The sequence below is a fragment of the Camelina sativa genome, chromosome 1, assembly GCF_030686135.1.
Source record: "Camelina sativa cultivar CO46 ecotype springtype chromosome 1, ASM3068613v1".
Taxonomy (NCBI): Eukaryota; Viridiplantae; Streptophyta; class Magnoliopsida; order Brassicales; family Brassicaceae; genus Camelina; species Camelina sativa.
Genome location: NC_141880.1, coordinates 296,966 through 324,013, shown reverse-complemented (window position 1 = coordinate 324,013; position 27,048 = coordinate 296,966). Strand labels below are relative to the sequence as shown.

The 27,048-nt window shown below is 36.3% G+C and overlaps 6 protein-coding genes, 2 non-coding genes and 1 pseudogene across 11 annotated transcripts; 2 read left to right on the top strand and 7 right to left on the bottom strand.

Moving 5' to 3' along the window:
* The first annotated feature begins 203 nt into the window (after positions 1 to 203).
* Positions 204 to 1,026, top strand: LOC147949410 (uncharacterized). The gene has a single exon (XM_087475764.1). The coding sequence runs from the start codon at positions 290 to 292 to the stop codon at positions 782 to 784; it is 495 nt and encodes a 164-aa protein (XP_087331890.1). The 5' UTR covers positions 204 to 289; the 3' UTR covers positions 785 to 1,026.
* Positions 1,027 to 2,028: 1,002 nt separating this feature from the next.
* On the bottom strand, positions 2,029 to 4,399 carry LOC104789389 (putative pectate lyase 7). The gene is made up of 4 exons (XM_087475267.1): positions 3,900 to 4,399; positions 2,888 to 3,644; positions 2,536 to 2,781; positions 2,029 to 2,451 (listed from the first exon to the last, which is right to left on the bottom strand). The coding sequence occupies exons 1-4, from the start codon at positions 4,091 to 4,093 to the stop codon at positions 2,227 to 2,229; spliced, it is 1,422 nt and encodes a 473-aa protein (XP_087331393.1). The 5' UTR covers positions 4,094 to 4,399; the 3' UTR covers positions 2,029 to 2,226.
* A 724-nt stretch (positions 4,400 to 5,123) lies between these two features.
* Positions 5,124 to 7,351, top strand: LOC104788572 (mitochondrial outer membrane protein porin 1). Its single transcript, XM_010514636.3, has 6 exons — positions 5,124 to 5,449; positions 5,746 to 5,813; positions 6,097 to 6,207; positions 6,306 to 6,392; positions 6,516 to 6,724; positions 6,808 to 7,351. Exons 1-6 carry the CDS (start codon positions 5,401 to 5,403, stop codon positions 7,112 to 7,114), a joined length of 831 nt encoding a protein of 276 aa, XP_010512938.1. The 5' UTR covers positions 5,124 to 5,400; the 3' UTR covers positions 7,115 to 7,351.
* Positions 7,352 to 7,364: 13 nt separating this feature from the next.
* LOC104787177 (hypersensitive-induced response protein 3) lies at positions 7,365 to 9,168 on the bottom strand. The gene is made up of 4 exons (XM_010513027.3): positions 8,655 to 9,168; positions 8,461 to 8,581; positions 8,155 to 8,343; positions 7,365 to 8,059 (listed from the first exon to the last, which is right to left on the bottom strand). The coding sequence occupies exons 1-4, from the start codon at positions 8,841 to 8,843 to the stop codon at positions 7,704 to 7,706; spliced, it is 855 nt and encodes a 284-aa protein (XP_010511329.1). The 5' UTR covers positions 8,844 to 9,168; the 3' UTR covers positions 7,365 to 7,703.
* An 833-nt stretch (positions 9,169 to 10,001) lies between these two features.
* Positions 10,002 to 13,360, bottom strand: LOC104763828 (serine/threonine-protein kinase PBL35). Its single transcript, XM_087473743.1, has 6 exons — positions 12,598 to 13,360; positions 11,898 to 12,235; positions 11,656 to 11,791; positions 11,131 to 11,267; positions 10,921 to 11,044; positions 10,002 to 10,742 (listed from the first exon to the last, which is right to left on the bottom strand). Exons 1-6 carry the CDS (start codon positions 12,824 to 12,826, stop codon positions 10,231 to 10,233), a joined length of 1,476 nt encoding a protein of 491 aa, XP_087329869.1. The 5' UTR covers positions 12,827 to 13,360; the 3' UTR covers positions 10,002 to 10,230.
* A 933-nt stretch (positions 13,361 to 14,293) lies between these two features.
* LOC104783681 (inositol hexakisphosphate and diphosphoinositol-pentakisphosphate kinase VIP1) lies at positions 14,294 to 22,779 on the bottom strand. Of its 4 annotated transcripts, none has more exons than XM_010509024.3 (31): positions 22,506 to 22,779; positions 22,145 to 22,331; positions 21,931 to 21,990; positions 21,560 to 21,606; positions 21,305 to 21,388; positions 21,117 to 21,180; positions 20,827 to 20,980; positions 20,562 to 20,632; positions 20,334 to 20,438; positions 20,126 to 20,218; positions 19,863 to 19,937; positions 19,652 to 19,737; positions 19,022 to 19,228; positions 18,831 to 18,930; positions 18,673 to 18,743; positions 18,195 to 18,276; positions 17,758 to 17,916; positions 17,569 to 17,611; positions 17,385 to 17,467; positions 17,226 to 17,288; positions 17,068 to 17,142; positions 16,757 to 16,885; positions 16,307 to 16,542; positions 16,143 to 16,187; positions 15,980 to 16,046; positions 15,729 to 15,800; positions 15,386 to 15,627; positions 15,225 to 15,282; positions 14,972 to 15,139; positions 14,817 to 14,891; positions 14,294 to 14,729 (listed from the first exon to the last, which is right to left on the bottom strand). In XM_010509024.3, the coding sequence occupies exons 2-31, from the start codon at positions 22,232 to 22,234 to the stop codon at positions 14,463 to 14,465; spliced, it is 3,171 nt and encodes a 1,056-aa protein (XP_010507326.1). In that variant the 5' UTR covers positions 22,235 to 22,331; positions 22,506 to 22,779; the 3' UTR covers positions 14,294 to 14,462. The 4 variants fall into 4 exon arrangements, with proteins under 4 accessions (XP_010507326.1, XP_010508557.1, XP_087329051.1 ...); XM_010510255.3 differs by having other exon boundaries at positions 22,163 to 22,331; XM_087472925.1 differs by lacking the exon at positions 21,305 to 21,388 and having other exon boundaries at positions 22,506 to 22,761.
* A 928-nt stretch (positions 22,780 to 23,707) lies between these two features.
* LOC104702903 (uncharacterized) lies at positions 23,708 to 25,290 on the bottom strand (annotated as a pseudogene).
* A 344-nt stretch (positions 25,291 to 25,634) lies between these two features.
* LOC147949409 (small nucleolar RNA R64/Z200 family) lies at positions 25,635 to 25,725 on the bottom strand. The gene has a single exon (XR_015565626.1). It is a non-coding gene; the product is annotated as a small nucleolar RNA R64/Z200 family (small nucleolar RNA).
* Positions 25,726 to 25,995: 270 nt separating this feature from the next.
* Positions 25,996 to 26,073, bottom strand: LOC147949408 (small nucleolar RNA Z199). The gene has a single exon (XR_015565587.1). It is a non-coding gene; the product is annotated as a small nucleolar RNA Z199 (small nucleolar RNA).
* Between the last annotated feature and the right edge of the window lie 975 nt (positions 26,074 to 27,048).

Below are 27,048 nucleotides of genomic sequence, written 5' to 3'. Positions count from 1 at the left end.
TCAACATTCTTTGGTTATCCACAAAATTTGCGAAATATTTTCTAAACTTGGCTAATCCAAAAATTAATAGCATTTTAGTTTACCTATAATAAAACATGATCAAATTTAACCTAGCTCTACTTTTGGATAATAATTTCCGCGTAAAGGGCTACCACCGAAATTAAGTTTCAGTCCTCTCATATATTTGAGGCAGGTAGGTTTGTCTCAACTTAAAGCCTTTTTCAAAAAAAAAAAAAAAAAAAAAAAAAAAAAAAAAAAAGATTTGTCTCAAACTTGAAACAACAATACAATGGCAAAGAAATCTTTTGTACTGTCAGGCCTAATCGTGGCCCTAGTCATCACACTAGGATGGAACATCGATGAAGCAGCAGCGAGAGACGTGAGGCTAGTGAAGCTCAGCGATGTCAAACCCGAAACTTTGAAAAAATTAAAAGGAGAAGAAAAAAGTGAACTGATGAAAGAAGAGTCCAAAGCCAATCTTCTAAAGGAAATTGAGAAGGCGAAAAAAATGCTTGGAGAGTTGAAAACGTTGAAGAAGACATCAAGCGGTGATATGAAAAGCGAATTGAGCTCTTTGGTGAAATCTGAATCGCTGCTTAATGAGATGACAGATTCTATCAAGAACGGTAAGTACAACGCTAACGAAGCAAACATTTTCGTTGAAAAAGAATCATTTTTCTACAGAGCGTGGAAGGAGAATGCATATAACTCGGTGGTTCCGGAGAAAGAGGAAGAGTTCATGTTTACCATTAAACGCATTGTGAAGTTGCTCAAGAAAACTTAGAACAAGAGAATTGGCAGATTTATTATATCTAGTAACCTTTTTAATTAACAAAATAAAAATCATAATAGTGAAAAGAGAAAAAATCTTGTCACACACAGACGCATTCAACATACAATATATGTATGTATGTATCAATGATTTGACTGTGTACGTAACAAACATTTTTGTAATTTAGCATGTCCATGTTGTATTTGGTTGAAAATACTAAAAATAAAATTTTGACCAAGTTTTAGTTTTTCAAATGTTATATCGCCATCGTCTATCATAATTTTTGTTAACACTTTTGATAATTTTAAAGTAAATTAAAAATTAAAGTATTAGAGTTTGGCCAAAACCAAGAAACAAATAAGAGAACTAACAGAAAAGTTTTATTATCTTGTTATCATAAGTTTTCCAGAAAAATTGACGGAGTTTAGGGAACAATCGAAAACTTAAAAAGCATTGTATGCTTGTAATTAGTTTTCCCCGGGTCAACCATCTGCAAAGGAAGATATTTGAAATTGATTGCATGTGATTCCAGTAGAGGTGTCAAACATCCAATATATTGAAACAGAAGGAGTACCATATTTCGATTCTGTTCAAATTTGAAAAATATTACTCTTAACGAAAAAAAAAACAAAACAAATCATATCTGGAAGAACTATTGGAAATTAATTACATTTATACACTTTAAATTGGAAAAAAACATATTATGTAAATAAGTATATCTCCTTTTCACTATGATTAACCATAAAAATTCAAATCGCGGATTTAAGAGGAAATAAGAATGCTGAGATCTTTCTACATTAACAGCAATATCTTATCGAAATTGTTTTATTATTATTATGTAAATGCTGCATGAATCACCATAACACTAACTAGTAACTGGTGCTATTTGTCATTCTTTTTCATGGTTGAACCGTTTTAATGATATTGTTAAATATGACCATGATAAAAATAATTAATGTCAAGCCTATAGCAATGAAGAAGATCTTTAACGTTTCGGTAAAGATCTTTCGAAGATTTCGGCAGTACGCCAGTATCATTGCTCGAGATTTTCAATTAGAAATTGCGCTGCGTGTCACTGAACAATACTAATCAATAATAATATAGATATCTCTTAAAACTATATTATTCGGTATATATAGTAGGCAGTCTAAAAATCAAGTCTTTGTTTTTTAAAAAAATGATTGCCTTAATTAGATTTTTTTTCATTGGTGTTTCATATTTGCAACACACAAAAAAAAAAAAGAAGCAAAAATTAATGAGCACACAACCAAACATACACAAACAAATTAAAGTTACAAAGTATCCTGCCGTTCGCATATATTCTTTACACACAGAGACTTTTATAGCTTAAGAACCATTTCCAATTTTACCCCATGATTTTTGTTTTTCATTTCTTATATATATATAGAAAGGCCTAGGATACAAGAGAAAAAGGTAGTAGTGAGTTATATATATTAGCATGCTTTTCCGACCCGACAATCCAATGCTCCGGCGTATTTTGTAAGCTTTGAAACGGCCACACCATGTTTGGGTTTTATCATCTGTTGCCTTGAGTGCGAGCACTTGAAATGAGGATTTCCAGATTGTCTGAAATATGCTCCGTTCAAGAAATAATCTTTCTCGGATCTCCAGTTCCAGTTTTTCCATTCAGCTTCTGGAGCATAATCCCTCTTTGTCACCTATATATTACACATGTTTCTATTAGTTTTAAACCTCAAACTTTTATTTGATGTAATATGCACATATCGAGAAATATCGTGTACCTCTCTGTAATGTTGTTTGTGAGGAGGAGCGATGAAACGGTTTCCATGGCTGAGAATGGTAGGACCTTGGCTACCTCCAATCGCGTAAAGCTCCCAATGAGTGTAGTCATTGTTGACAACATGGACGAAACCCCATCGGATCCTAGGCATCCTCTGTACGAGTCCTTTACCAAAATGGTTGTAAGCCACTGTGACTTGCATCTTCTTGTCATCCTGGTTGTGGTCTTGTGCACCGAGCAACATCACCTAAAGACAAACCCAAAAACATAACAAGTTCATTTAGTTAACTTGTGTAGTCAATAGCTAATCGTATCATGATCAAATTAATTAGGCTTTCAAGGTGAAGGCTCACATCGTTGTGGTGGGTGAAATGAGAGTTAGAGATGGTGATTGCGGTGGAGCCCATTATAGCGTCAATGAGGCCATCTTGACATTTAGACATAGAAATGTGGTCAAGCCAAATGTTTGTTGCCCCAAAGATAGAGATCCCATCTCCATCAGCCTGTCCTCTTTGCCCAAAGTGGTCTATCGAATCTCTTATCAAACCGCCACTGCTTGACACAATGTGATGGACGTGAAGCCCATGGATGATGATATTGTGCACGTACTGCATCGTGATACCGGCACCATATGCGATGTGCACGTTAGCGCCACGAGCATCGATCGTCTTGTGACTAGCAATCATTAGCTCTTGGCTTAACCTGATGCTCATATCGTGCTTGAAAATGATCCATAGCGGTTCTTTTTGTATCACAGCGTGACGTAGTGTTCCGGGTCTAGGGTTCACCGTATCATCGTCTCTGGGGCTCGTGACCACATAGATGCGACCGCGCTTGCCTCCTGTGGTCCTGTAACCAAACCCACGGACGCAACGAACAAGCCTCTTACGGCGCCTGGCCCAATCGGGTTGGCAACGCCAGCATTTATCAATCGGGTTGCTTGCGGTGCAAGGTCCCTTTAGCTTGCTCCATTTTCCTCTTCCCCTGCGCTTGCCACTTAGGCTCCGCCTTGTGCTGTTTGTCGGACTAGAAGTCATCTCAATGACGTCCTCATCTTCCGTGGAATCGACCGCCTTGTCTTCCTCGGTCCCCTCGACATCAGTCGAGTTGCTGAAGATAAACACCAACCCAAAAAACTATCATAAGCCCAAATTCCTCATTTTTGATTAGTTCACAAAAAATTATCATCAACATAGCTATCATTCTAATCCTTGTTAAAAACTCTTGATAATATAGTTTTTGTAACCTAATTTAAACATAATGATATAAGTAATCCAAAACTGTATACTCTCTTATAATAATCACAACCAAACCTATTTTGTACTAGACAAATCAGGTCGAATGCAACAATATAAAAGGGCTTACTCGTAATGACGCTCGTGGAAGTGGTCGACGATGTCATAAGGATCAGGATGATAAGCCATAAGGGTATGTTTACGAGCTTCATTGGCCTTATTTACCCAATACTCATCGGTCTCGGCAACATTGGCAAGTATGGTCGGAATCAAACTGGCAATACAAATCACACACACTAACTTCACAAGCCTAGCCGTCTCCATTGTATATGATTACCCCTTTGTTCACAGAACACAATTTATATTAATTATTTTTTCTTAAAGGGGTAATCTTTTTTATATATATTGAAATATATATATGGAGAGCAGCTAAGCTTTAAACATGGCTTTAGGTGGTTATATGTGTTCGGCCTAAAGCCTTTTTTTTTGGTAGATGAATCCGTATTGCGAAGTTTGAGAAACGTGAAGGTTGGTGTTTAAATAATAATAAAAAACTTGAAAAGAAAGTTGACTTCTATATTTAGAAAGTTTCCCCGTTATGTATGGAACGCCACCATATATTACTTGTGGACAGGTTCTTTGTTTTAAAAAAAAAAGTATTGATCCTTGTTTTTTATTTTCTTCTTCTATATTTGGATAGAAAAAAAAAATTGTTGATCAAGCTTTCCAACTGAATTTAGCAATAGAAACAATCAGTTTCTAATTCTCATGCATCTAAAAGATAGTGATCGTGAAGACGCTAGTTATTATCAGAAGGCATCGTTGTTGACTTAGATACACATATGAATCAATAATCGTCATGATTTCTCTGAAATTATACCATATACTATGATTTTTCAATTTCTTTTGGTAAAAGATTTTTCAATTTCAAGTTGGTTTTTTGAATCCTAGTAACTACATTAACTTATTTGGAAAGTTTGAAAAAGATTTTATTTGTGATTTGGTGCCCTTAAAGATGGTAAAGATTTATTTCAGGTCTGGTATCACACTATAAAGAAAAGTTAAAACCATGAAAACATAACATTATTATTTAATTTTATATATTTTTTAAAAAAAATTGTCACTTAAATCACAATCACCACAAATAGAAAGAATTGTGTAAAAGTCGAAAATAAGTATATGTGAGTAAAAGAAAAATATTATGCCTTTCCAAAAGAATACACCATTTTTGTTGACAAAAAAAAATACACCATTTTCTCATTTTATGCGTGGTATTGGTAAGAAAAGAAGGAAAAGTAAACGAAGCCGTTTGATAGCCCATGTAAAAATATTGAAGGTGATAGAAGAATAATTTGTCTTGGTCAGAAGGGAATAAATATATATATATATATATATGGACGGCTGCGGATAAGGAAACTGAAACAGAGAGGCCATCCAACGGCTCATAACATTTTTTGCTTCTGAGATAATTAGTGAAAATATATATTTAAAATAAAAAATAATTAGGGTTTTCTTCAATCTCTAAGTAGAGACTAGAGAGAGACGACGCCCACACACACATCTTCCCCTCAGGCCTCAGCTCGCTCTTCCAATTTCCTTTGTTCTTCCCCAACAGAGAAAGCAAAGCAACAATGGTGAAAGGTCCTGGTCTCTACACCGAAATCGGCAAAAAAGCCAGAGGTATTATATCTTTTCATTCGTTAAATTGAATCTGGTTGTGCCCAGAGACGATCTCTTCTTACTATTAGGGTTCCGTTTCTCTGGGATTTTGATTCCCTTTGTTTTTAGACTTTAAATTTTCACGGTCTTGTGGATGATAGATGATACATGCGTATTATAGAGATTCAAATGTTTATGGATTTCGATTATTATTGCTGCTGATATATATGAGTATTCCCCTGGGGTTCACTCTCGATTTGTTCATGGTTGGTTGGTCTCTGGGATTATCAATTTCAATGCTATAATCTTGTTTGCAGATCTTCTGTACAGAGACCACAACAGCGATCAGAAGTTCAGTATCACCACTTACTCTCCTGCCGGTGTTGTAAGTTTCTAGTTTCTTCTCTTTGATTATTAACTTCATCTTTGAGTATCTATCAGCTCTGTATTCTTATAGATAGATGATTACGGTTTTATTGAAACTTATTCTTCTAGAGTGTGCTTCTACTATTTTCCTTACTCATTAGCTTTGGGGTTTACTTCTGAGTTTTGTGTCGAAATCAGCATTTCTTTCTCAAATTTGTTTACTGTCTACTTTTTGAAGATTGGATTTCTTCTATCCTTTTGGCCTATCCTTTTACTCATAACCTGGGTTTCTTTCTTTGTAGGCCATCACCTCAACTGGAACTAAGAAAGGTGACGTTTTGTTGGGAGATGTTGCTTTTCAATCCAGGCAAAAGAACGTTACTACTGATTTCAAAGTTTGCACTGATTCTACCGTAAGTATATATTTATTTCTTCTCTACCCCAAATTTCATACTTCTGTTTGGTTGTTTTGGTTACGCTCCTTACACGTTTTTGTGTGTATTGGTTTCAGGTCCTGATCACTGCTACGGTTGATGAGGCTGCACCTGGTCTGAAGTCTATCTTCAGCTTCAAGGCTCCTGACCAAAATTCTGGCAAGGTATTGTTGTAATCACTACACGAACGAACCTATGTCTTTGTATAGTTTTAAAGCTTCATCAGTTGAGACTTCACTTCACGTTTTTAAAAAAAAAATCTTATCCTTTCCTCTTCCTATACACAGATTGAGGTGCAATACTTGCATGAGTATGCCGGTATCAGCACAAGCATGGGATTGACTCAGAACCCAACTGTCAACTTCTCTGGTGTGATTGGCACCAATGTCTTGGCTGTTGGTACTGATATTTCATTCGACACCAAGTCTGGCAATTTCACCAAGATCAACGCTGGTTTAAGCTTCGCTAAGGAGGACTTAATCGCCTCCCTTACCGTGTAAGTTGATTTTTAGTGAGATATTTGGATGGTTTCTCGTTGGTTTTCTTATTAATATCATTTGGGTTTTATTGTTTGTTTAGGAACGAGAAGTTTGATCTATTGAATGCATCCTACTATCACATTGTGAACCCGCTGTTCAACACTGCTGTTGGAGCAGAAGTGAGCCACAGGTTCTCTAACAAAGACAACACCATAACCGTGGGAACACAGCACTCGCTTGACCCCTTGACCTCTGTGAAAGCACGTGTTAACAGTGCCGGTATTGCCAGTGCGCTCATTCAACACGAGTGGAAGCCCAAGTCCTTCTTCACAATCTCTGGAGAAGTCGACACAAAGGCCATTGACAAGAATGCTAAAGTTGGATTGGCTCTCGCACTCAAGCCTTGAAAACTGAGATGGAAGAAGAAGTTGCTATAGCTTTTTTTTTTAACTAGTTTCTTTCTACGTTCTGTTTTTCTCTACATGGCTCATGGTTTGAATGGCTTCTACTGAACTTTCCCATTTTCTTGTCGGATTTGTAGAAGAATAAAAAAGTTGAAAAAGGATCATCTCCAGGTGATGTGGTGAAACCCTAACAATGTGTTCGGTTTCAATTTTTATTTTCAATGTATTTTTGTTCAGGTATGAAAGTTGCATATTCAGTTCAAGTAAGTAGAGCAGAGAGTTGTATTAGATGGGCTTCAAATCAGGCCCACGCGTTTATTGATAAGGTTTTCAATGAGATGGGCCGCGAAGTCCACCGAATCAATAATTTGACTTTTCACTCTCGCAAGTTGGAAGTTTTTTTTGGTCAAAATAGAAAAAGACACAAAATACAAAATCCAAATCAGATACAAAGCGTTTGTTGTAGTCACGAAAGAGATAGGTACAACATGACAATTCACAATCAGCACACCGTTACATTAAAAAACTTATGACAACAATATATAAAACATTAATAGAGAAGACGAAGACAATTTTGACTTGAGCAAGTCTACTAGGCATTGTTGGCCTGTAATAAACCATTTCGAATCTGCGTTGCCACGTCAGAAACTGCGCCTGGACCGTGAGGAATAAACACCGCCGAGGATTTGGAGGTTGCTCCGATATCTCTCATTGTGTCGAAGTACTGAGTCATCATCACCATGTCCAACACATCTTTCGCTGACGTCCCTGGCACGTTACCGGCGAACCCTAGAACACTGTCTCTCAGACCGTCCACGATCGCTTGCCTCTGTCGAGCGATTCCGAGTCCCGACAGGTACTTCGACTCGGCTTCACCTTCTGCTCTCTTTATCTGTATGATTTTCTCAGCCTCTGCTTTTTCGTTCGCCGCCACTCTCATCCTCGCCGCTATAACAATTGAAGATTTTAAAACCAATTAACCAACAATACTAATCAAAAAGTATCCAACTTTTGATTTAGGGTTTTAAGATTTGGGGACTCACCGGCGTTGATTTCGTTCATGGCACGTTTAACCTGTTGATCAGGCTCGATGTCGATGATTAGGGTTTGAAGGATCTCATAACCATAAGCAGTCATAGCTTTGTCTAGCTCTTCTTCCACTGATTTGGCGATTTCATTCTTCTGCTCGAACACATCGTCCAAGTTCAGTTTTGGAACACATGCTCTGATCACTGAGACCCCAGAAACAAAACAAGAATTATATAATTTGACCGGTAAAACACATCACGTTATCCTTGTCAACAACTTATAATAATACTCTGTATTGAGAAGGACAAAGAAGGAGATACCATCAAAGACGTAGGCTTTGATTTGGGTGGTTGGATTGCTGAGTCTGTAAAAAGCATCACTTGCCTTGTCAACCAAGACTCTGTATTGAATGGATGCAACCACAGTCACAAACACATTGTCCTGTTACAGGATCAAAGATGAATTAGAAGAAGGAGATTTGTATATAGATGTGTGTTTTAAATGTGTTGCTTACCTTTGTTTTGGTTTCACATTGAACATCGAGTTGCTGGAGACGGAGAGTTAGTGTGCCGGCGACGTAATCACCGATGACCCAGGGAACAAATTGGAGACCTGGATTCAGAACTTTTTGGAATTTGCCAAACCTCTCCTTGATCGCCACATCTGATTGCTTCACAAGCACGCAACAGAAAAGATTCCCCATTAAATCTTACAAAGAATTAAGAAGAAGAATATTATGAATGGACTATATGTATCAGCCTCTGTCTTGTCTCTCTGTGAGTTTGTGGGAGGGCTATCTATATAGATAAGAGGAAGAAGGTGATCATGTCAAGATGTCATGTAATATTCCTCGGAAATTTCCTATTTATTAATTATATTATTCAGTAGACATTTTCATTGAAATGTCAAGTAATATATATCTTGGAGAACAATAAATTATTGTAGACTGTCAAAAAAAAAAAAAAAAAAAAAAAAGAGAGAACAATAAATTATTAAATTTGATAAATATTTGTGATTTCTTAGCGGTTACTCTTCTTTTAACTTCTTTTTGGTTAGGAACTATATACTTAGTTTTTAATAACCAAATGCCCTTTATATGTCATTCGCAAAGGTAGAGACTAGTGAGAAACATATTTGAAAAGTCAAAGAAAATGTCACTATTGAACAATTATTAGATATGCGTGCCAATACAAAATCAACAGTGCAGTTATATTGTAGCTGTTATGTGTATGGTTTCGAAATAAAAATAACAATATGGTTCTATTACATCTATATTTAGTTTGAATATTAAGTTGTGTTTGTTGGAAAGAGGTGGAGGGGGTTACCGAACTTTTGGAAACTTGAAAGTTGGAACGGTCCTTTACTCTTCTTTACTAGTTGAACTTGAATGTATATTGTTTTAAATTATTAGTACTAATAAAAATATCAAAGATAAGCAAAGAACATTTAAAACCAAACAAATTACGACCAAAAAGTAAGGAAATTAATTGTATAATAATTCATTTGAATAAAAGTCGTTGGTCCTTGCGGCTCGCATGGAATATGAGGACAATGGATATTGTTCTTCTATTTCAGTAATTGAATAATACTAAGTAATAATTTTCACGTAAAAAAAGTAGTCATTATGACATGTTTTTTTGTATTTTAAATAATTCGATTATCTATGTGAAGCGACAAAGTAGATAAGTCCAAAAACTCACAAAGAGGAAACAAAATTCAAACTTTCAAAGCAAAATGTCATCCACATTATCCAATACCCCTTCTTGATATGTACTACTATCTTATTATTATTATGCTAGTGGTAGTAATGACTAACGAGGATGAGGTTGTTGTTTTACGAATTGGTGAAGCGATTGCGAAAAGTGAAAACGACTAATGCATATATGATGACAATATTACCCCTAGAAGACAATTGTTCACGAGTACAATAATAGACGAAGAAACATGAGGTCACAAAGGTAAAATACACAAGTTGGGGATCTTCTTCAGAATAAACCTTTCTTTTTGTTAAGAAATATCGATTTGTTGTTTTACATTTGTTAAGAAGAGACGTTCTTGCTTACAGCTTACGTCACAGGAAAGTGCAAAATCTAAGTAGTTGCACCTTTAGGCTTAGGAGATGGAATCTGATGACGATAAGGGGAGGAACCAGCTTGACCATGAGGACTAGACAGAGTTCGAAACACAGGTTGCCCATTTCTTGACCCGAATCCACGACCCGACCCTGACCCTGACACAGATTTCAAACGCTCAGCTTGCATAGTCTGGAAGTAGTAAGACGTGCTAGCCATGTCCTTGAGATGTGGGAGAGGCTTCAGGACTTCCACCACTTCACTCATTTTCGGTCTTATTTTGGAGTCACGGCTAAGGCATTTTGCTGCAAGCTGTGTCACTTTTTGAGCTCCTTTCACGGAGAAATGACCCTCAAGTCTCGGATCAAGTAACCTGTAGAATCTTCTTTTGTCCAGGAGATGTGGTCTCGCCCATTCAACAAGGTTGTGTTCACCATTTGGTCGGTTTTTGTCCATAGATCTTCTACCAGTCAGCATTTCAAGTAGAACCACACCGAAACTGTAAACATCGCTTTTTGATGTCAAGTGACCTAAGGAGTCAAAAAAGGACAGTAGTTATAGATCTAATCTCAAACCCAATAATGAACATTGATGCATATATGTCAAACGGGCAGTATCCAGCTCGGTCTCTAACTTTCTATATTCAATCATATAGAGAAGAAATAAGCAGATGAGTGAATGAAATCCTGAAAGCAAAACAAGACTTACCGGTCATTACATACTCAGGAGCAGCATAACCATAAGTGCCCATGACTCGAGTAGACACATGGGTTTTGCCTTCATCAGGAGCATCTTTGGCAAGACCAAAATCTGATAATTTAGCATTGTAGTCCTGAAATTGGAAAAATGGTAAGAGTTTAGAGGCAAAGAAACAGACGTGTATATATAGATGTTGATTTAGAGCAGAGGAAAACATACTGCATCAAGTAAAATATTTGAGGTTTTGAAATCTCGATAAATGACCGGCTTTAGAGCTTCTTCATGAAGGAAACTGAGACCCTTTGCAGCACCTAATGCAATCTTCATCCGAATTGACCATGGAAGAGGCAACGACCCTTCAATACGAAGTACGAGTTAATTCACAAAGAAAAAGGTTTAACAACAATCATAACTGAGAAGATAAATCATACAAAAGCATTATGCCCTTTTAAACACACTTTATACACCACAGAATCTTAAAACTAGTAGTACTAAGGAGGTAAGGGATTTACTTATTGATCCGTGGTTCAATGTAATCAACTAATTAAGCAATAGAAAGCATCTAAGGTTGCACTAAAAGGTACCAATGTTCCAATTTTAGCTAGATGCAGTCTAAGGGTTCCAACTTTAACAAGAGGTGTAAATACATCTTTAAATTGTAAAACTTGTTATCCAAATCGAAAACATAAAAGGAAAGAATTTAACTTGCGTATAAAGAATTTAGGGCTGTAGTAGTTTCCTTACTTCTGAAAAGGTGATTCTCCAAACTTCCTCGGGGCATAAACTCATAAACCAGCAGCCTTTGATCATCTTCGATACAATAACCTACCAGTTTAACAAGATTGGGATGGAGAAGATTGCCAAGATAATTAATCTCAGCCTGCAAACACACAAACAGGAACCTTTAGTTGTATGCTCAGTTTTAACAGTGGAAAAGGAGGATATATGATATGGAAGAAGAAAAAAAACAGAAGGAAAGATCTTACAAGCCACTCTTTATGACCCTGAAGTCCATCAGGATTTAAGGTTTTGACAGCGACAGTGAGGCCAGTGCCAGGCTTAACAGGAGCAGTCCCGTTCTCCTCAACCCATCCTTTAAAGACACAACCAAAACCACCTTCACCAAGAAGACTTTCGGGTCTGAAATTTCTAGTTGCAAGCTTGAGATCAATGAAAGTAAACTTCTTGAGGTGAGAATAGATCTTAAGTTCTTCACTTATCATAGGAGTGGACAAAGAGCTTTCTGCATTGCTAGTTGTAGTTGTAGAAGAAACTGGTCCAACCGGTTGATCATTTGATTTCACAGTTGCGGACTTACTTCCCACTGGTAAGCAAAACAAAAAGAGTCAGTCAATTACAAAATGTCCTTAGCTACAAAACGTCACTTTCAAGAAGACAACATGGAGAAAGGAATCAATTTTGCAAAATTGTAAAAAGAGCCAAGTCATATCAAATTAGTTGAGCTAAAATCCTCTAAGGTAGGTAAACCAACCACAACGACATTAAGGTTTTGCTCTCAGTTTGTCAAATGGGGGAAAAAAAACCCTAGATGGAAACATAAGTCTTGTGACAATTATAGGAAAAAAAATCCACAAAAAAATTAAGAAAAACATTATCATCTCAAACTCAAAGGAAGGGTTTTTGGAATTGGAGAAGAGAGAAAAGACCCAGAAGAGGAGGATATACCAGTGCTGGAAGAGAGACTGAGAGAGCTATCAACATCTGATGTAGAAGGCACGCAACAAACCATAAACCTAAATTTGACCCAAAACCCATTAGATTCTTCACACTCACTGTTTCTGACATTGTTCTTCTTCTTCTTCTTCTTCTTCCTCCTCTTATTCTTATTCGTCTCAGTCTCATTAGCTTTCTCCGATCGCCAATTCTCCATAACTTTGACAGATTCCAAATCCATCTCTCTCTCTCTCTCTCTCCCCCCCCCCCCAAAAAAAAAACCAGTAAAAACCCAAAAATAAAAAGGACGAAACTTTGATCAGACCACAAACGAGAGAGGGAAAACAACAGAAACCCTAAAAAAAATCCAAGCGAATCAGATAGTTGTTGTTGTTGTAAAGAGAGAAGAAGTAAGATTCACTTGTTGGGTTGGGGGAGAAAGAAATAAAGAGAAAACGGAGAAAGGGGGGGGGGGGGTGGCGTAACTTTAGTCAAAAAGGGAATTGATGTATCTGTGGAGAGAGATGAAAGAATTAGAAGAGACGGGCAGCAACACACAAATTAAGCCGAAGCGGGCAAGAGAGAGAGATAGAGATAGAGAGAGAGAGATTGGGGCCGCATCATATCATAGCATGTGTTTTGTTTGCTAACTCTCTCTCAACAGTTACAAAACGCATATTACAATTTCGTATCCCCCCCCTCCTCAATTTTATTGACGGACAAATATTCCTATTGTAATAATTTTTATAAACTATCTCTCTCTAACCAGTTTTGTTCTTTTTCAATTTGTAGAATAAGTCGTTTAATATCCCAATGGAAAATTTACAAATCCTATATTATTCATTCATAAATTTTCAAAAAATCTTTTGAAATTTATTATGTTAAACTAATAATTTAAAAATCTACTTTAAAATTAACTGTTATTCCATCATGGATTTCAAAAGATCTTTAAATTCTATTTTTATTCAAAACAGTTTGTTGATTTGGATTTTAATGATTTTTAAAGATTTTGGAGGATTTGTTAAAAATACTGTAATCCAAATCTTATTAGTTTTTTTGTTGGATTTAAAAGAATTTTACAATAAATTATATCAACTTTACTAAAATCATCAAAATCATTTAAAACCTCCTAAAAACTCAAATCACTTATAATATTTGATTGAATATACCCATTTTTACTAAACTTTTGTACTATTAACAAATATTTGATGTCTTTAAGATTTTTGCGGAAAAAAGAAAAAAATCTATTGAAATGATGTAATTATGATTTAATTTTTCTGTGCTTTTTTTCAAAAATAAGCTCCTCTAAATCTAATCAAAATTGCTTTTCATTTTCACTTTCTTCTTTTTCGATATTAGTGAAGCTTAAACAATTTTTTTATTATTTTTAATTAATTTTTACCGTAAATGCCAAAATCATTAGGCTGTTTTTTTTTTTTTTTTTTTTTCATTCCGTAACTGGCGAAACAATTCCTATCCTATTTAGTTATACAGATCCAGTGTAATGACTAAGATGATACTAGAACAAAAAAGAAAAAAAAGTGCTCATTTATAGAACGTCACGGGTGACTCATTTATGTTCCATGTAATCATATTTTAATTCAAACCCAAACTGCATCAGTCCCTTTCAACACGTTGACTATATATATCATTTTCTTAGTATACCCAAATATATATATATATATATGTATATACATAACAATCATGCTGAATAAAAGAAACAGCTATAATAATAAAAAAAATTCTAGCAATTTTGGGAGAAAAGGAAATTCACATAACATGTAGAGAAAAATAAAAAAGATGACTAAAACTGCACAAACACAAGCGTGAGCAAATTTAAGTAGCCAAAATAAAAGACAGTAAAATTTGGTCTGCCCTCAGGTCTTTCCATTGGAGGATGAGTTCTTATAGTTGTGGAATAGGTTAACGAGACGCTCGAGCACGGCCGCGCTTTTGGAGAAGTAACCGGAGAAACCTACCGGAGTGGACGCCGGAGGGAAATCTTCCGCTGGCATGGCAAAAGGACGAACCATTTTCTCCATCGTCTCGAGTGTTAAACAAGAACCAACCTCTTGCAGCCTCTCTGGTCCCATTATCGGAAGTGTGTGTTCCCTTAGCAATGACTCTGCCTCGTCGTCATTATTCTGCATGTTGTCACAACAATTAGGAATTTCAAATTTGTTCCCTTAATTAGTTAAAAACAAAAACAATAACCCTTGAATTGCTCTTACCTCTAAGGGAGACAAATCAGCTCCACGGCTAAATGTAAGCTCAATGCGGAATCTCTTCGGGTCTTCAAGTGATACCTGCATCGGTTTTTATGGATTCAGAAACTGATAGAGGCCATGCATATATTGAAGCATATGATGTGAGAGTGAAAGGGAACCTCAGTGTTCTCAAATAGCCTTAGGACAATGTAGCTCATGTAATCAAGTTCTTTAGTTTTACAAAGACGTTCCAAGGCGTTTTGGCAGATGAGACTTTCTTCTCCTTGAAGCGATTCATCGAGGTTACAGTATCGAAGGACATTCATCAGCGAATGAATATGCGATTCCTGTTCCAATTCATACAACGCAAAAAACATATTAGTTTTCACTCAAAGACACTTAAACAAGCAATGTAGTAAGGAGGAAACTTACAGATGTGAAGTACAGTCGAGTCCTCACATGACGTTCAGGTGTCTTAACATTTGCATACCTAAATGGAAATGAAAAGCAATTAGTAGATAACACCTGTGTAATATTCAGAAACCAAAAAACATTGTAGTTTGTAGGGAAAGGAAAGAGTCAAAGACTATTACTTTGGATCTAAACGGTATTTGGTTTCCTTATCATCATCTTCATCTTTATCACCTGTGCCAGGTCGTCTCAATTCATCGGTACTGATAGAAAGCTTTGGTTGACTGTTTCTATCTTCTTTTTGGGACGCAGATAATGACAATGAGACTTGTTCATGGCTTTCTTTCAACTCAGCAACACTCATTGCTTCTTCTCGAGTATTCCTTAAGTCTATCAAGATTTTCCCCATTAAGCGCCGAGCAATCTTTGGTAGGAAACAAGAAATATAGATATAATAAGTTGTGAGATCCTCTGGAAAAATATTCTGAGAGAGGAAAATAACTACACGTAGCTAGAAATTGCCACCTTTGAACCGATTTTAAGCTTTTGTTGTGGATTGATGCCATACTCGTTTGGGATGACACCATCTGCAAGCAACTGCAACCACATAACTTTTTATAAGCAAGCACAGTCAACAATACAAAGATAACCAACAATGGTCATAGTTTCAATCAGGCATGATCAGTAGTCACAATGCCTTAGAAGATAATGCGACCATATGCAAACTATTATATGAGTTTCAGGAAAAAGGGAAAGAGAAGTTTTAGTTTGTTTACCTGTGCGACTTTGAAGAGTTCATCTAATCCTTTTAGATCGAGATGGGAATTATGCAACAGGTCGTACCTGGTGGTGAGAATAACACATTACAGCATATTAAGAAACGAGTAACTAAAGCTAGGTGTAAATCTAGAGATACACCAACAACACCTAAAAACTTACTTGCATGAATCGTAAACATCTGGAATCTGTGTGATGTCAAATCGGCTGCAATTAAACTCAACTATCAGTGATACTCACAAAACTCTACCGGAAAGAAAGATGAAAATTCAAGAAGCATTACGAAATCAAAGCATAGCTAAATCCAAATCCGATGATAAACTTACTCTTTTCTTTCATTGTAGAGGTCCCTTGCTAGTTTTATCCACCGAGCAAACATCAGAAGGAACCCTTCACTACCACATGGTAATCCAGAAGCAATCCGATCACTGTCAATGTTTGTCTTGCCAAGGGCCTTTGCTTGATCATATGGTGGAATTATATCATATGGCTCAGTGAGGTTCTCGTCTTCATCCATTGCAAGTAGTCTTACTTGTTCAGTCACATTCTTAGTTAATTTCACCTAATTAGTTGTAAACACGTTAAGGATTTTATTCTCTCGACGCCAGTAAATCACTTTTACGAGGGAGAAAATGGAAGAGAAAAAGCAACTCTAAAATGAGATGAATGTGCTCAGTGCACAAAGGAAATATTACGTTGTTGTGCAAACAGACTCATGGCTGGTGATCTCTTTCACCTTAGCAATAAACTAATATATGATGGAAAAGTTTGAGTACCAATTCACGTAGGAGTTCATGAGCGTTGGGAGGCAGTCCAGCTCCGTCAGTCATCCAAGGGTAATCTTCAGAGGAGACCTGTTCATCTATCATCTTTGTGCCAGACGTCATAATCTCGTTCAATCTAGCCTGAGCAAGCAAGTAGAGAAATCAAATGTTAAACTATTCCAAAAATTATTTGCAAAGGGGTATTTGCGGAGACTCTATTAGTAACAGATTGGATCTTGTTGGCCAAAAGCAAATGGTTCAATGTAGTTTCCAAAACGTGACTGACACACATTAAAGATGGCTCATCATATATAGGGACAAACCTTAGTCGCTTCCATTTCAATGCTGGCATTATCAAGACCATCCAACATGGAAGAGTCCTTGCTAACCAAAGAAACCTAGAGAAATAAGATAAGAAATTAGTGATGATCATATGACATTGCAAAGCACCACGAGATCTCAGTGAGAGAAAAGGCCAAACCAGGATTGGCGTCAGCTGGCCTTCTAAGTCAAGCAGGCCTTTAGCAAAAGCTGCTGCAGACATCTGTTAACAATGCAAATAAGTATTGAAGCTTGAAGTATATGTTCAAAAGCTGAATATCATAATCTCATCTTGACTACGAAAAGCGTAAAGCTGTACCTGAACACGTCCCTCGTCAGAGCTGTAAATTTTAAGGTCATGACGGTATGTACTATGGAGACGAAGTAAACCAGTCCCTTCACCTACAAGCAAATGCCATTTAATCGTTACAGACCTAGAAAACATATTGACCATCATAAGTCACCAAACTGATTCAGATGGAAAGTAGATCAAGTTTCCTCACCTGGATACATATTGTTTCGAAAGTATCTACCAAGTTCTTCTGCCTGCAAACGAAGCATAGATAAAAAAATTTAGGCAAGAATACACTAACGGCCTGCAGTTTTGTAGATAAGATGCCTTCATTTAGCAACAGAAATCTTGAATACTGCAATGTATGTTATATTATTTCTGATACTGAATGGAAATATACCTGCTTTCTACCAGCGTGTGTTAAAACACCACCGTATTTCAGAACCATAAGGGCCTCTACTGGTCTTTCTTCTTCGCCTTCACCATTGCTTTTTGATATTTTAACCCACTTCAGCGGCTTCAGTTGAACCTTCCTGTATATACCCGAGAAATGTCCACCCTGCATATCAAAGTTCTATAATATGAGGGAAGGCTAACAGAGGAAAAGCCAAATACCAAACAGAACCTGTAGAAAATTCCCAGATCTATTTAACATCAAATCACCGTATAGCCAAAAACAAGAACTTATGACAGTAACAGCAGCTGGCCGTGAAGCTAAATCCAGGACGGTTATTAAGTAATTCTTTCCAAGGACTATATCCTCTACAATTACAGAAACTTGATTCAAAGAATGCATCACATAGAAACGGGAAAGTAACAAATGTTGAGACACACAACCTCTTCGAGAACTGCTTTGACTTGCCGAAGCTTCTCAGCATGTTCAAGGTCTTCTGCATCACTATCACTTTCACGACCTGGTCTAAAGATAAAAAAAGGAAGACCATAAGGTTCTTACCAGATTTCAACGGTAAATACAATTAACAACAGTAGTAAATGAAGCATGCTACTTTGGTTTTAAGAAAACTATGATCGGACAGCAAAAAAGCCCCTTGGAAGGCTTTGGTGAGCAGAAATATAGCACTACAACGGGCATAGCTCGCTTAAAAACACTTCACAGAAACATCAGGAATGCTCTAGAATAATTTAAGTTATTTCAATTAAATAATGTTACATTTATTCCATCCAATAAATCCTTGGATCCATTGGCTTTGTGCATTAGTAAAGAATTGCGCAGCTGAATATCATTTGGCAAGGAAAACGCTGGATTGGACATGTTTTTGGTAACAAGAAATGAATAAATAAGCTCAGGTTTTACCTTGTACGGGGAACTAGCATTCTTGTAGCATCTAACAGATCTTGCAACTGGACGGCACTTTTAAGTTTGGTCTGCAAAAGGGGAAAAAATGACAGAGTATAAGCAAATTAATCAAGGCGAGATGAAGTTGATGATTTAGGAAGTCCTGCGCCTCTCACCTCAGCTCTTGGCTTTCCACCATTGTACTTCAACATGAGGTTTAATAGTTTTTCCTCTGTAACTTTTAGCTTCACTTTCTGTTTGGGAGTTCTATCACCACTTTCATGCAAAACAAAGTTTAACACTTCTCAGATCATGGCTAAACAGAGAGAATGGTAAAAGGAACAGGTGATTATATGCTAGAACATACTGTCGAATAACAGCAATGACGCAACGTAGCTCTTCTGACTGCCCAAAAGTGCCGATGATGCCACTTCCCTGACGAGTTAGTCCTTCATTAGGTTGTACAGGTTCATTGACCTTCCATGGCAAAGTGGGAGGAAGAGTCGATGAAAGATGAGGAGCCTTTGCATCCAAACACATTTTCCTTAGCACACAAGCAGCATCGTCGTAATACCTTACAGTACAAGAGGTTTGTGAATACTTCAAACTAACAAGCACTTTTTGAGAGTTTAACAGAGAGACAACAGCATGCCAGTCGTTGAACACAGAAAACAAGAACGAGGTTCATAACTATCTGGCATCATTTATACCAGCACAGAGTTGAATGTTTGCCATACATGAGTAGCCATAATACATATCCTCTTGCAATTAGTGGATAAAAATGCATTTGTGTTGATGAAGTAAGGCTACTTCAAGATCTCTAGGGCTGTGTTCACGTACAGGATTTTCAAACTAAAGCTGTGGCGGCTACAAGTCTACAATGTAAATGTTAAGCTTATTCTAAAAACTTAGCTGTAAAATTGCCATTGCCCTACCAACATATAAAAAGATCTACGGTTTTTAAGAGAGAAAATACAAATGTAGAATGCTAGCTTACTTGTATGAGTTCTTCACAAAACTCCATCCATTTACATCACAAACATATGAACAGCCTTCAGATCGTAGAAGGTCAAATCCACAGACCTGGAAATGTGAGAAAAAAAATTGAAGAAATTACTACGCCGTTGCACGAAATCAAAAAGTACCATTATAAGGGATTACAGCCCTGTAAGACATAACGAGAGCCACAGAATTGGATTCCAACTTACCGCTTGCCTAAATGCAATGCAAACTTCTCTAGCCATTTGCTTTTCAGCAGGTGTAAGCAGTACTGGATATCTCACCTGTTCAATAGATTAAAAATAAATTACTGATCAAAATCTAAACATCAAAGTTTTAAACCTAACATTGGCAATTCATGCTTTTCATCAAAATCAGCAGACTTTGAAACTCTATTCAAATTGTAGCCCTTTAAAATGAGGTATGTTAGGTTCCATATATGTAACTGTTGGGAAATTATTGGAAGACGTACTTCCTTGCCATCTGTATTCCTCATAACAACACCATCTACAACAGGCGACTTTCTTGCTTCAGCATGTGCGTATTCAGGACCCACTGTGTAGACCTGTGTTTACCAGGAAGATTATTAGTTGACAACTCATCAACGGTTTAAGTTGCCCAAAAGATGGGACTGAGAATGAGCTTATCAAAAAAACATGTCGATGGCAAAGGATCACAACCTTGACATCAGTTCCTCCAGTGGCCATAAACTCCTCGTATATATAAGAGCCTTCTCTCCTTACCCTTCTGACGTCAGGATGAAATTCACTTGATCGGTTCCCAATCTATAGTAAAATGTTTGTTATGAAGCAGGATGGAGTTAATCCGAAAATACAATAAATTATTATGACAATATTAGGAAACCAGTTCAATCCAGAGCAGAGAAGTTCTGAGAAAAGATGCAGTACCTTGCGAAACAATTCTTTCATGCCACCACCTGCTGAGCTAGGGTAATAAATCATTATACTATGGTCATCTCCTATACACGTATAAAGGATGTCAATTGTTAGCCGATAATAAAATAGATCTGCAAATCATAAGATAAATAGAACAAGGAGGATATCCAGTGTCATATAATAACCAATGGCATTATATGAGAAAACAGCCAGAGGCACGCTCATGGAGGGGTAGCTAATAAGTTGTGAGTGAAAAGAGAGCCAGAGGCAAGCTCACCATTGACAGGCTTTTCCACAAATGGCTTCCAGAAGCGTTCACCATGGACCTCAACAAAATCTTCTTCCTCGACAAAATAATCAAGGTCTTGATTTGGTACCGTTCTATTGACACAGGCATACCTAGGAACTGGGAGGCCATACATCTCAAGATGCTGTAGAGGTGAACATAAATAGTTAATTTTCTTAGTAAATAGGAAAAGCATGCAACTCTTCTTTGTCGTCAACGCTGAACCACTTTGAAGAAATATCCAAAACAGAACCAACTATCTTGCAGTTAAGAAAGCTTACATCATACACCTTCCGGCGATCATGGAGAAGATACTGCGGATCAAGTTCATTCACTAAAAATGGCCTGAATAACAGAAGTTGGAAACATCAAACCTCAGAAGTCAAACTCAATTAATTTTCACCAAAAAAACGAAGGTAAGATAGGCTATTTATTGAGGCAACAGCAAGAAATAAAAGGTAGAACACACTTTCTTAAAGCAGCATATGCCTGAGCCTTCTTAAGAGGATATCCAGAGGAATGAAAAGCAATCAAGCAGTCACAAATGGGCCAACTGAAACAGCAAAGTTTCTTGTAAAGTTATAATTCCAGTATATACTTTTGTACTTGATATATATATCCAACAAGACTTTATCCTAATAAAAACTAATAAAAGAATCATGCATAACCGATTATACAAGAAAGTGAAAGGCCAAAAACTGAGCTCTATATGGGTACAGCATACCTTTCTATAGGATCTTCAAGTATAACTTTATCCCCAAAATGTAAGATCTGCGAATAAAGTTGCAACAAAAGTGTCCATGAGATGAGATCATAAAAGAGGAAATGGAATATACCAAAGAATCTACAAAGACAAAGCGTCGATAAAAACTTTCTTAGGCAGACTAATGCCAACAACTTGGAAAGGCAAAAAAAAAAAAAAAAAGTTACTCAGAAGCAAACATCTTCCAATAACATTAGCCCAAGAATCACAAAAGTAACATTAGTCATTCAATCTTTAAAAAAAAAAAAAAAAAAAAAAACTGTCTCCAAAAGAAAAGAACAAACTATAAAACAAGGTCTGCTCTTGGATTAAAAGGAGAAAGAAGAAGGTACCTCGAATTCACCAAAGGACTCAAGTCTGTCGAGAATTTCGCCCATGGGAGCTGAGAATACCTATAAACAACGAACCAACCATATATGAGCGAGAGAGACCACATAGATAGTGACCAAGGGAGCTCTCAAACAACATATATATAGAATCCGAATCTGTTACTTGAGTAGAAAAGGCGAAAATACGAACAGCCAAAAAAAAAAAGGAAAACAGAACCTCGGAGCCGCATTTCACCTTCTTTTCCATGACGCAGACTCCAATCTTGATCTTCTTCTCACCAACACTTACTCCTCCTTCATCTTCCATCTCTCTCTCTCTCTCTCTCTCTCTCTCTCTCTATCTCTTACCTTTACCTTTTTTCTCCTGTTCCTATTCCTCGCTTTTACACAGCGACGTTTTCTCTCTTAAAAATCGCAGATTTCACAAAACAAACAGAAAAAAATTTAATTCACTGACAGATACTAAAATCTCGTCAGTATCCAACGATGATACGTATATGAATAAAAACGAACAAATCCGCCGTAAAATAGAAAACACAGTCGAAGATCTCGCAGAGGAGAGAAGAAGAGAGGCTTACCAGTAGAACAATGGTGATCATTCACAGCTCACAAGGCAGAGCAAAAAAGTGATAATGCTTGTTCACAAAGACAAAAAAAAATTATAAAAAAAAATATCAAAAAGATTTAGCAGAGAAAGTATATATTTAGTATTTACTCATTTAAAAAAAAATATCTGAAGGAGCGGTGAAGCACGAGGAGAGAGAAAAAGACATTCATCCGTCACAGGCCGTTGCGTTAATAATCTTATTTTATTTTATTTTTGTCGTGCGCGTTAATAATCTTATTATATTTAATTAAAATCAAATAAAATACGAAAACCTAATACTACTACTACTAGTCAGCATCCGTGGACCAAAACTGGACCTACAGCTTGACGTTACATCACTGTTTTTGTGGTTAAGCATATAGTATATTATTAATAGTAATGAACTAACTGATAATGATGATGATGATGATGATGATGATGATGATGATACAATTTGTTTTGAATGTGATTTACAAACTACTACTAAAACATATCACATGGGTCCATTGTGTCGTCCATCCATGTTACATTCAAAAAGGTTTATGTCATTATTAGGTTTTCGTATTTTATTTTATTTTGTTCATAGACCAATTAAAAAAAAAAATTATGTAACCAAAAAAAATAAAAAGTGTGGAAGGATAAGATCTTAGCAGGATTCGAGAATATGCAGTAAGTAAGAGAGAAATTGTAACTTAGCTTTTTGGTTGTTTTCCTAACTTTTTCTTATTCCCAAAAAGAAAAGAGTTTACAAAGGTGTCATTATCAGGTTTTTCTGACTTTATATCAGAATCTACTAATAATGAATTCGTTAGCTATACCTTTCGATTTGAATTTCTAGTAGCTTCGTAACTTATTAAATCAATTCGAAATCTGGAAAATAGTAAACGAATAGAACAAAGTTTCAATATATAATATACACCTATATACATGAATATGCACTTATCTTTGACGTATCAACAACTATATCTCAAATGTCAAATATGAAGAAGATATTATCTTCGAACGGATTTCAAGTTGGTTGTATTTGACGTAGTATTTGCTATCACTTATCGAAACAAAACAAAAATGGAAAATCATTAAAATAATATTATTACAGTACTTAGAAACATTAAAAAGAATAATTAACCTAGGGATGATTAAAATATATGCTGCCGTGACGAATATAAGATTTCCAAGAGAAATATGTGTCGCATGCCAGATTTCCAATTTGAGATTCGAAACAACATCAAAAAGTCGAATAAACACAAACACAAATCTCAAATATTACGTAAATTTTATTGGAAATTGGAATCCTCGAATGAATAGAGTAGTACTAGCTAGTTGCTAGTAGTAATAAAAGGAGAAAAGTTTTGTACCGAAAGAAGAAGGAAAGACGATGATGTGCATTGTCGCGTTGTTTGGGGGAAGATGCAACTGAAGAGGATAAAGCTTTTCGTTCAAAGGGTTTCTACAGCAAATTATGACATCTTCCATCTCTGTTTCTTCTTCTACTTTCCTCTTTAGTTCTGTTAACTCACTCCCATGGAACATCATTGATTTTTCTCCTATCTCCTTATTTATCTTCCCACCATCATCTCCGGTCTCGTAATATATTATTCTTCCTTCCGATTTTAGTGGTAAACTCACACTAAATGAATCATCTGACTGATCATGTAATTAACATTAACACATAATGTTTTAATTCTTCTAATAAATCATGTTATTAGCGTTTTACGATAGTATTGGTTTGGGTGTTAGTGTATATATAGTACCTCAATCCGTGAAAATGTGGAAGAACTATGGGTAGATTCTGCATCATCTTTGGTAACTCGAATTTGGAGAATGTCAACACTCCACATGATCCAATCTTGTGTGACCGTACGGCTAGGGAATGTCGTGTGTGATAGAGTTTCTCCACGGTGGTACACCTTTGTTTGCCCTTAGATATTGTCCGTACCGGCTCTTGAACCGTACTTGTATGTCATTGTCCGATATGGGGCTCCCACTCCGCCGATGAATCCAACTTTCCCGGCAAAGTTTGAATTACCTTGTTTCACGGCTTCTTCAATTAGCAAGAAACATAATCACGTTTAAAGAGTCCGTTTTATGTATTTTTTGCATGCTAATGGGCTTTCTTGTTGTTTAAACATTGAGATTTCTCGATTGGCAAGATTAATTTGTTTGATTCAAAGCAGCTTGTAAATTGAATTCTTAGAATCTTATTTTCTCAACATCATACCTTTTACCGATCTTTTCGCAAAATGATAATGCAAATAGGCCTTAAATAATAATGTTTTCGTTTTGAAAGAAACAATCACAAGATAGTAAAAATGCATAATTTTGGATGCCTTGTTTTTCAAAGAATCTTGAGAAACCTAATGTGATATGCGGTTCTTTATTGTCAACCCAAGATCATGGCCCTAGCTGGCTAGTTATATGAATACCTTTTTACCGGTGGCTCCGAGGAGGAAATGAATATTAGTGGCGGTAAGGTATTTGCCGTAACAGCTTTGAAGACGAATCACATTGGATCCAGGTACGATCTCAACCGTCCATCTGGCGTTTTTAGTTGTGCCACGACGATCTTGACGAACGGATTCTTGGTCATCGTCGGCAATTAAGTATTTCAAGTTGTGGCTACGGAGCCTAACAATCGCTGCCTTTCGGAATATCTCCATCCGCGACTTACACGAAAGAATTAGGAAAAAAAAAATCAACAATTAGGAGACAAAAGTATATCTAAAAGGCTGTTTTCTTGATGTGCTGCCACGTATGTAAAATATGAGCGTCTCTCTTGTCATGGTGACTGGTTGATGAAAGACTGCGGAGATTTGTGTCCTAGGATTACTGTTAAATCTAATATCCTTTTCAAAAAATTTCATTTATAATCATAAATCCATTGTCGAATTCTTGTCGCGCATTCATCATAGTATGATTAAGATTATATTCAGGCAACCAACTCATTCTGTTATCAATTGGTTGTATATTATGTCCTTGGTCACACACTGATGACACTTTTATCATTTGTATTGCTTATAATACAAAACCAAACCAACTTATTCTCGAAATCGAGATATTAATTCCTCTGAGCAATCTACTTGTCCAGTAATCAATACGGTCGATTCGTTTATAAATAGGATATCTTCTGCTCAGAAATATGAGTTTATTCTCATTGATTACAATAATCTCTGAAGTCTGACATGTGAATTCTCATAAATTCATCACAGCAGAAGAATATGATAAATTTCACCAAAACGGAAACTGAAATTAAAAAGGTCAAAAAAGAATACGAAAGAGATCAGAGTTTGGTTAAGAAAAGTTTCGGTCACGGTTAATCTGAAACACGGACCAATTTGTTCATCATCATATCTCTTGTTTCTTTATCCCTTCATCATCAAAATACGCCAAACAAATCGAATAAAACAGAAAGAAGACAAAGCAAAATTGAGAAGATCGAAGAACACGATAACAAAGCTAAACAAAGGGGGCTTAAAAACGAATTAGATCATCAGAGACTTAAATACTAAGAATCATGAAGATTTCTCCATCATATTGTTGCAGTATTACCTCATCACCTGATCTAATTTTAATCCTATCTACAAACAGGGGAGCACAAAAAAAAAAAGAAACTCGAAATCATGGGATCTATAGAACAACATTGAAGGTTTTAAAACAGAGAACCCTAATCTAAACTGAGTTGTGTCGTCGGAAAGAGCTGATGTCTCTAAAAGTCATGTGTGGTTTGTATATAAAGGTCCCCAACGGCGGCGATTCTCAGGTTTCACGAGGAAACCCTAGCGATTATGGGTCGTATATGGGCTATTCAGATGGCCCAATTTTAATAACCTTATGACCCATTAAAAACCCCCGAGCAATCGTCAATTACCTCCAATTATATTAAAGCTGGTACAAAGGAAACCGAACAAAACCAACCCAACCTAACAACATTCACTACACGATAAGTTACGCTTTGCAGATCCTACATTTCCTACTTGCATAGATAAAGTTACAACTTAGGTTTGATTTTGTTAAGATTAAAAAGATATATTGCAAGTACAGTGGTTGGCTATATGGTGATGCTTCTTCCTAATTTCTTCTTGAGATATACTTATCGTGTGTTCGTTTCATGTAGTGTGGGAGATTTATCAACGTCTTCTCGAGTCACTTTTACACGAGCCACGTGAAATGTTTGCTCTTGCACAAACATTCTTTGTCGACGACTATTGCTAGGGGGGTCATTTTGTTGTCTAACAACTAGCTAGTTCTTGCTTATGGTTTTATGTCAACTATTTTAATACTTGCTAGATATAAGAAAACACCAAAGAACTAATTACTTTTGACAAATACTTTGCTCACAAATCTACATCTATTTGAGGCTGAAATTCATTAGATCCGACTTTAATGGAAGAACATATCAAAATTAATATTCCTTTTTTTTTTGTGATAGATTCGAACTTGGAGCTTAATTTAGCATGTTTGCAGAAAATCCAATACCGGATAAAATCTAATTTCAAACTCAACTAAATTTATCTATCTTATCTTAAACAAAAAAAATG